The 8,705-nt window shown below is 50.7% G+C and overlaps 2 protein-coding genes across 2 annotated transcripts; both read right to left on the bottom strand.

The window, feature by feature from the left end:
- Positions 1-244: 244 nt before the first annotated feature.
- Positions 245-2,176, bottom strand: LOC142461099 (endogenous retrovirus group S71 member 1 Env polyprotein-like). The gene has a single exon (XM_075562714.1). The coding sequence runs from the start codon at positions 2,174-2,176 to the stop codon at positions 245-247; it is 1,932 nt and encodes a 643-aa protein (XP_075418829.1).
- Positions 2,177-3,131: 955 nt separating this feature from the next.
- Positions 3,132-7,284, bottom strand: LOC142461100 (uncharacterized). Its single transcript, XM_075562715.1, is given in 6 exon segments — positions 3,132-3,511; positions 3,514-4,257; positions 4,260-4,537; positions 4,539-5,548; positions 5,656-5,949; positions 6,433-7,284. Coding segments are annotated over 6 exon segments (3,558 nt in total).
- Positions 7,285-8,705: the final 1,421 nt, after the last annotated feature.

An 8,705-nucleotide genomic window follows, 5' to 3' on the forward strand; every position in this document is an offset into this window, starting at 1 on the left:
GCTAGGCTGCTTCCTGGAGCGTAAACATCCTGGGTTGGGGTCACACCTGTCCTAGGCTGCCAGGTCAAAATTTTCCATTCCTGGCCGGGTGGTGACCTTCCTGTTACAGGGCGCTGTCAGTTGCCTGCAAACCCAGCCTGTCTTTTATACCGCGTCACATTCCCCACTTCTTTTGACCGAGAATCAAATCCTTGATTCAAAATCCTCCTCCTCTTCTAGAGCTAGATTTTGGTAGTGTGATCTCCTAACCAGGATTTTTAAATCCTGAGATCGCTTTTTGGATCAAGGAAACAAGAGCCCGTAGCACACAGGGACCTACAGTTAGGGCTAATAAAAGAAGGAGCACTGGTCCAGCTACTGCACTGATTAAATTGGTGAGCCATGGGGACCAGTTGAAAAGGTTTTGATACCAGTTACCCTGTGAATATCTGGTTTCTTCCCTTTCCTTTATTCTCTTTCTGAGTTGACTAAGATTTTCTTTTATGATTCCCGAGTGATTAGCATAAAAACAACAGGTTTCGCCCAGGGCCATACACAGACCCCCTTGCTTTAGGAACAAAAGGTCCAGTCCCCTACGGTTTTGGACGACCACGTCAGCCAGGGAGTTGAGTGACCTTTCTAAAGTAGATACTGAGTCTTCCAGGGTGCTAAGGTCCTCATCTATTCTTCGGCTGAGCTCATCGAAGTACATGTTTTTTATAAGGGCCACAGTTCCCACTGCAGCTGAACCCGCGACACCTAGTCCCAACAGGACGGGAATTAACACAGGAGTTCGTTTCTGACGGTGCGGGGTTATACCTAGATGCTCCCTGCCTCCCTCTCCCGTATAGTAATAGACTTGAGGGAGGATGTGTATAAGGACACACAGCTCTGGGGGGTCTTGAGCTAATATTGGGGGGAAGGCACACGGGGTTATTCCGTTGGTGCAGGCCCACCAGGTCCCGGGGGGAGCCATCAGCCAGATGAGCCAGGCCGGAGAACGGATGGCGTCCGAGGGGATGATGATGGTGGAGGTACAGACGTCCTGGTACGGAGATGCAGTCCACTGGTACTGGTCAGAAGTGAGGCACAATCCTTGTCCTGTGATGTCTCCCAGAGTGAGTTTCGGCTCCGTACCCCAGGGACAAGTGGTGGCGGGTTTGGTGTCCTCCTCGCGGCGAGTGGAAACGTTCCGGATGTTGGAGTCTGCGTCTCCTATGGAGGCATTTGTGGCGATTCCTACATAAAAGGGGGCCTCAGAGTTTAAGCACAACCAACAATCAGCGGTTAGGTTAGGATTAGAATGGTTAAGGAAAGAGAACATGGCGGTGAGGGTATTGAGGGTGGCCGAAGGGTGGGGATCGTCTGCCTCCACAAGTTTGGGTGCCCAGGTGCTTGTTTCTGAGTTCGGTCTGGGGGAGCCTTTGGGCACAATCTTTCCTGGAACGCGTTGCGTGGGGGGCACAGAAGGAGAGTGAGTGTGGGTGGGTACCAAGGGTTTCGGTCGAGGAGCAATAACATTTCGTAGGGGTCCAATTGGGTTCTGAGGGGCAGGCAAAACTCTCTTTTGGATAGTGAACTCGGTTCCGGGGTCGAACCCAGTTACATATAATCTTAATCCCCACGTCTTTCCCCCTATCCAATAAGGTTCCCACCAAGTTTTAACAAAGATGTGGACGGGATTGCACCTCCCAACTTGGCACTGCTTTGCCCCAGTACCCCGGGATACATGAATTAGGGGGTCTGTATTCTGCCATGGCGCCGCTGTTACGCAACTCCAGCTGGCACAATAATAATCTTCTTCTCCCCCACATTCCTCGGGCCCCTCTCTTGGACAGGCATAACATTGAGTGGCTTGGAGGCCAAGCTCTAATTGTATGCGTCCGCATCCGTAGGACTTTTGCCATGGGATTTTTCCCCCGGACAGGCGTCCGCCGGGGGCGTAACCCGGCTGGAAAGCATCCCCCCAGTGGGGTCCCAATAAGGTGCAAAGGTCAAGACGGAAGGTGGGTTGGGTGCTGGTGTCATAACTAGCCACCGTAGTCCCATCTAAGGTGCGAACAAGCGTCCAGCGGTGAGTCTGCAGGTGGTGAGGGTTGTCCGGTGCCCTTGCTCTGGAGCAGTGACCTAGGGTAGACAGGACTAAGAGCAAGTAAGCTTGAATTTTAAGGCGTTTGAGGTGCAGATGACATGCCATTCTTGGCTACCCGCCTCTGCTGCGGCCTTCTTGAGTCTGGAATGACGTATCCACTGCTGTTTACCCGCTACTTTCTTGCTGCGGTTGGGATACTGAGGACTACGGTGTACAGCCGGTCCCACTGTGGCTGCAGCTGTTCCGGATTGAGCTTCGTTACCCAAACTAGGTGCCTGGGTTGGAACAAGTGGTCCTGTTCAGGGGAGATTTCAGTTTTTCTGGGGACTGCTTGGTATACTTTCTTCCTGACGACGTGGAGGGCCTGCAAGGACTTAAAGAGATTATGGTTTTTGATGGTGCTCAAGGCCTCATCCTCCATCCGAGGGATGAGGGGAGGAGCCATCCCAAACATGAAATGCCCCTTTCAGTATGGGGTACATCGAGCGCGCAACAGGGCGAAGGGAAAGAGCTCGACCCAGCTACCTCCAACCTCTAATTTCAATTTTGTGAGGCTTTCTTTAAGTGCTTTTTTCATGTGTTCTACCTGTCCTGAGCTCTGAGGCCTGTAACTGCACTGTAACTTCCACTTAATTTTTAAGGCCCTGGCAAGCATTTGAGAGACCTGGGCGATGAACGCCAGGCCATTGTCTGACCCCAGAACTAATGGGAGACCGAATCTGGGTAAAATTTCATACACAAACTGCCTTACCACTACTTGCGCGGTTTATTTCCGGGTGGCCCATGCTTCTGGCCATCCAGAAAAAGTGTCCATCATGACCAGCAAGCACCTGTAGCCTCCTTTTGATTTGGGGAGTTCAGTAAAGTCCAGTTCCCAATGCTCTCCCGGTGCTCCACCTCGGCTCCGGATTCCGGGGGCCTGAATGGGGTTAGGGTTAGCGTTTACCTGGGTGCACGTGGCACATCTTCAGGCCGCCTCTCGAGCCATTCTTGGGAGTCCTCGGATCCAATATCTTTTCTTTAAGAGTTCTGCCAATTTGTCTCCTCCGAGGTGAGTATTCTAATGGATTTGCTGAACTATTTGTAGGCCGAGAGTTGTGGGGAGGAGGACTCGGCCATCAGGGAAAGTGATCCATCCGTTCTTTCCTTCCTCCCCTCCTTGTTGTTGCTGTAACTTTTTATCTTGCAAGTCATAGTTAGGACGTATGTTCTCCGTCGTTGGTATTACTGGTGCCAGTGTGGGCCTAGGGCTCGGCTGCTTAGCAATGGTCCTTGCAGTTTCGTCTGCATACCGGTTTCCCCTGGCCACTGGAGTGTCTTCTCTTTGGTGGCCTTTACAATGGATAACTGCCACTCTAGCAGGTTTCCAGACTGCGGCCAGCAACTGCAAGATTTCTTGGGAGTGTTTAATGTCCTTACCTCCTGCGGTTAGAAGTCCACTTCCTGGTATAAGGCCCCATGTACATACATGGTAGAAAATGCATACCAGCTGTCCGTGTAAATGTTAACCCTTTTCCCTTCGGCCCATTTCAAGGCCTGGGTCAGGGCAATGAGTTCGGCTTTCTGCGCCGAGGTCCCGTGGGCCAATGGCTGGGCCCAAACTACCTCCTGGAGCATTCCAACTGCAGCTCCCGTGAACCAGACTCCATCCTCCATGAAGCTGCTCCCGTCTGTGAAGAGAGTTTCTTCGGCATTGGTTAGAGGCAGGTCAGTTAGGTCAGCTCAGAGTGAGGTGAGAGAAGTCACCACTTCTAAGCAGTCGTGCAACGGGTCGCCTTCCTCATCTGGTTCAGGCAGAAGCGTAGCCAGGTTGAGAGCCGTGGTTCTGTGAAAACTGACTCGAGGTGGGTCCAGAAGGAGGACCTGATATTGGGTTATCTGAGCATTGGAGAGCCACTGATCAGGGGGTGACCTTAAGAGTTGCTCTACATTGTGAGGGACAGAGACTTGTAAATTCTGCCCAAAGGTCAGCTTAGACGCCCCTTTAACTAGGAGAGCTGTGGCAGCAATGGCCCGCAGGCAATTAGGCCACCCTGCAGCTACCGGGTCCAGTCTTTTAGATAAGTATGCCACTGGCCGGCTCCATGGACCAAGTCTCTGGGTTAGCATGCCTTTTGCCACTCCTCTTGACTCGGCCACAAACAAATGGAAGGGTTTTTCCAAGTTAGGAAGTGCTAATGCGGGGCACTTACCAGTGCTGTCTTGAGGTTTTGGAAAGCCTTTTCTTCAGCAGCGCCCCACTTGAGCTCCTTGCTAGTTCCTCTGGTGGCTGCATATAGTGGCTTGGCTATTTCTGCGAAGCCAAGGATCCAGAGCCTGCAATATCCCACGGCCCCCAGGAACTTCCGTACTTGCATTTTGGTGGTGGGGGTCTTCAGCTGCAAGACAGCCTGTATCCGGCTTTTAGGCAGGACACATGTCCCTTTTGATATTTGGTACCCAAGGTAAGTGACCTTGTCTTGGCAACTGAGCCTTTTTGGCTGAGACCCGATACCCCATTCTGCCCAAGGTTTTTAGTAGGTCCCGAGTAGCATCTTTGCACTCTGAGGCGGTGTTGGCCGCCAGTAGGAGGTCATCCACATATTGGAGTAGAGTGACCTCGGGGTGTTGGGCCCCGAACTCTCCCAGATCATGGCTTAGGGCTTCATCGAATAGCGTGGGAGAATTTTTGAAATCCTGTGGTGAGCATGTCCATGTCAGTTGTCCCGAGTGTCCTTTCTCGGGGTCCACCCACTCAAAGGCAAATATGGGCTGGCTCTGTGGTGCCAGTGGTAAACAGAAGAACGCATCCTTTAAGTCCAGGACAGTATAGCAACTTTGCTCGGGCTTTAAGTAACTTAGTAGGGTGTACGGGTTGGGCACAGTGGGGTGTATAGTCTCTACCCATTTATTTACCTTGCGTAGGTCCTGGACTGGCCTGAAATCGTTGGTGCCAGGTTTTTGGACGGGAAGTAGAGGGGTGTTCCACGGGGACCAGCAAGGCACCAGGATGCCCGCTTCTTGGAGTCTCTTGATGTATTTTGCTATTCCTGCCTTAGCAACCCCTCGAATGGGGTACTGTCGGACTTGGACCAGGATGGCAGAGCTGAGTAACTGGACCACTATAAGGGGCCTATGACTAGCCAGTCCGGTTGGATTAGTCTCGGCCCACACCCCGGGCACCTCTTGTTGAAATTCTTGGAGCAAGTCCTTTTCCCCAGCCGGGCCCTCAGCTGCTTCTAATAATCGGTATTCCTATAGGACAGGGAAGGTAAGTAATATTTTTCCTTCCCCCGTATGGACCTGGGGGACCTGTTCCTCAAAGGAAATGGTGGCCTGCAGCTTATGCAGCAGGTCTAATCCTAGCAGAGGTTCTGGGCATTCAGGGATGACCAAAAAGGAATGAGTGATAGTCCCCTTTCCCAAATTGGTGATGCGGGCTTCAGACCAAGGGTAAGCTTTTACTTTTCCCGTGGCCCCCACTATTTTTGTTCGTTCCTTTGAAAGGGGGCCTTGGGGCTGGAGTAAAACTGAGTGAGAAGCCCCAGTGTCTACGAGGAAATTCACTAGTTGGTTCCCCAGTATTAGGGTTACCCGGGGCTCACCGGGGGTGCCGGAGCCCTGACACCTTCATTCAGTGTCTTCGAGGAGGACCGGGGCAACACCTTTTGGGGCTCCTCTCTTGGCTGGGGGCTTCTCTGGGCAGTCTCTTTTCCAATGACCCATCTTTTTGCAATAGGCGCATTGGTCCTTCCCAAGCGGCTTATGGGGGCCTCGCGCTGGCGGATGTTTGGAATTTTGTGGAGGCCTGTCACTGGCAAACAATACTCGGGCCATCTTTTGAGTAAGCATGCAAGTGGCTTCCGCGGGGTCTTCTCTATTGTCAAAAACCCTCTGAGCTATGGCCAATAATTCAGACAAAAACTTTCCTTCAAACCCTTCTAATTTCTGGAGCTTCTTCCTAATATCTGGGGCAGACTGGGCTACAAATTGAACTGCTAGGGTGGCCTGGCTTGCCGGGGCAGTGGGGTCAATGGGGGTGTAAGTCCGGTAGGTCTTACATAGCCTTTCTAGGAACGCTGTTGGGCTCTCTGTAGGTCCTTGCCTGGTTTCAACTATCTTTTAAAGATTGATGGGCTTCTTGGTGGCCCCCTTGACCCCCTTTTGTAAGATATGGTGGTAGCGATTAAGAGCCCATTCCCCCACTGAGGTGTTGGGATCCCATTCGGGATGGGTGGAGGGAAATGCTGCCTCTATGAGGGCTGGGTCAGTGATGTTCTCATCCAAACATTCTTTTTAGATTCCATCTTAATTCTTTTTAGATTCCATCTTAATTCTTTCTTGTTCTTCAGCAGTGAACAGGGTGTTCAAGAGCTGCTGACAATCATCCCAAGTAGGCTGATGGGTGTAAAAACAGACTCTAGGAGGACACTCATGGCTTGGGGGTCCTCACTGAAAGGAGGGTTCTGATTTTTCCAATTATAAAGGTGAGAAGTGGTAAAAGGGACATAGACTCTTAAATTGCTCCCACGGCTGTCAACCTCCCCAACCTCGCATAGTGGGAGTTGGGCGGCTGGAGGGTTGTCGCCAAAAGGAGCTCCCGACCAAGTGTGGGGAGGACTAAAATTGTCTCTTCTAGTAGAGTCAGGAGATACAGCCACGGGAGATTGTGGACCGGGGTCAACATAAGGGGGAGGTCGGTCCCAATGGGTAGGTAAGGGATCCTCTGAGGGTGAGGATAAAACGGATGCTGAGGCTCGGTCACGTTTCTGCAATTTGGAGCTTGCCTGAGCTAAAAGGACTGGTCGCCCTAAATGGGGATTGAGGCGCCCCGCTTGGCCTGGAGGGCAACCACAGACCTTTAAATATTTGAGGTCCTCATAAATGATATCAATCCAAATGTCAATGCATGGGATCTGGTCCGGGTGTCCTGGCTTTCCATAACAAATTCTTTGAACAGCCAAAGCCTGAAGGGGATTTAGGGACCTCTCTGGGGGCCAATCTACACCAAATATGGGCCACTCAGATTCACAAAATTTTCGTAAATTAAAAGCATTTACAGAGACGCCGTAGCCATCAGCCTGGTGCCTGAAATCAGAAAAATTCTTTAGCAAACATTCGAGCAGGGTGGTCGATGCCTTGTATCCCCCCGGCCCATGATTATACTTAGTTGAACAAACAATGCAGACAAACCTATCAACAATAATGAAAAACTCCCAGTCAAACAAACACATGCAATCCTTCTATCAAACATTCATGGCCGGCCACATTCACTCTCACTCTGAAATTTGGAATTTCCAATAAGTCAGGACCTCCACAGTCGTCACTGTTTCAGTCAGTCCCGTCCCCCACGAGTCACACTGCGGAGCACTCTCAATCAGAAATGAAAACAGGCCTGACTTACCGGCACCCTGCAGTTTGTCACCAGGCTGGGTACGGACCCCCCAGGAGTGAGTTGCTGATGGGGAACGAAGTCCCAGGGTCTGAGAGATCTCGCTGGGGCCTCCAAATGTTAGCAAACAAAACCTCAATCAGACCACTCACTGAAGCAGAGACGGAACAGTAAAGCTTTATTCAGACAGATTCGAATCTGGGCTCACACCTGCAACTGAGACGGGCTCAGTCTGTAAGGCGAGAGCCCCAAACAACTGCAAGGCAGAGGGTTTTATACTTGCTTGTGGTGCGTACAGTCAAGCAGAGGGGAGGAGGAAGGCAAGTACTCTTGTGAAATTAACAAAGCATTCTCAGGAAAGTTAAACAAAGAAATTTGTAAACTTAACAAAGCAGTTTTCAAACTTGAAGTCACCAAGACAGTTTGTCCCCAGCTGGCTGCCAACGATACTGTGGTTAGGCTAGGCTGCTTCCTGGAGCGTAAACATCCTGGGTTGGGGTCACACCTGTCCTAGGCTGCCAGGTCAAAATCTTCCATTCCTGACTGGGTGGTGACCTGCCTGTTACAGGGCGCTGTCAGTTGCCTGCAAACCCAGCCTCTCTTTTACCGGGTCACAATAATGTGTTGAAGAGCAAGGGTGTTACTTTGAGGATTCCAATAGGCCTGACCCAAGCCATGGTATTTTCTTTTTTTTTTTTTTAATTTTAACAATTTATTAGGGCTCATACAATTCTTATCACAGTTCATACATATACATACATCAATTGTATAAAGCACATCTGTACAGTCTTTGCCCTAATCATTTTTTTCTCCTCTTTTCTTTTTTTACATTTTATTAGGGACCCATACAACTCTTATCACCATCCATACATATACATACATCAATTGTATAAAGTACATCCATACATTCCCTGCCCCAATCATTCTCAAGGCATTTGCTCTCCACTTAAGCCCCTTGTATCAGGTCCTCTTTTTTTTTTTCCCCTCCCTCCCCTTTCCCCCCTCCCTCATGTGCCCTTGGTAATTTATACCTCGTTATTTTGTCATATCTTGCCCTATCCGGAGTCTCCCTTCCCCTCTTCTCTGCTGTCCCTCTCCCAGGGAAGAGGTCACATGTGGATCCTTGTAATCAGTTCCCCCTTTCCAACCCACTCACCCTCCACTCTCCCAGCATCGCGCCTCACACCCTTGGTCCTGAAGGTATCATCCACCCTGGAATCCCTGTACCTCCAGCCCTCATATGTACCAGTGTACAGCCTCTGC

The sequence above is a fragment of the Tenrec ecaudatus genome, chromosome 11, assembly GCF_050624435.1.
Source record: "Tenrec ecaudatus isolate mTenEca1 chromosome 11, mTenEca1.hap1, whole genome shotgun sequence".
Classification (NCBI taxonomy): Eukaryota; Metazoa; Chordata; class Mammalia; order Afrosoricida; family Tenrecidae; genus Tenrec; species Tenrec ecaudatus.

Excerpts from the sequence above, each read along its gene's own strand:
- LOC142461099 (XM_075562714.1), bottom strand. The coding sequence starts at position 2,176 with ATGGCATGTCATCTGCACCTCAAACGCCTTAAAATTCAAGCTTACTTG.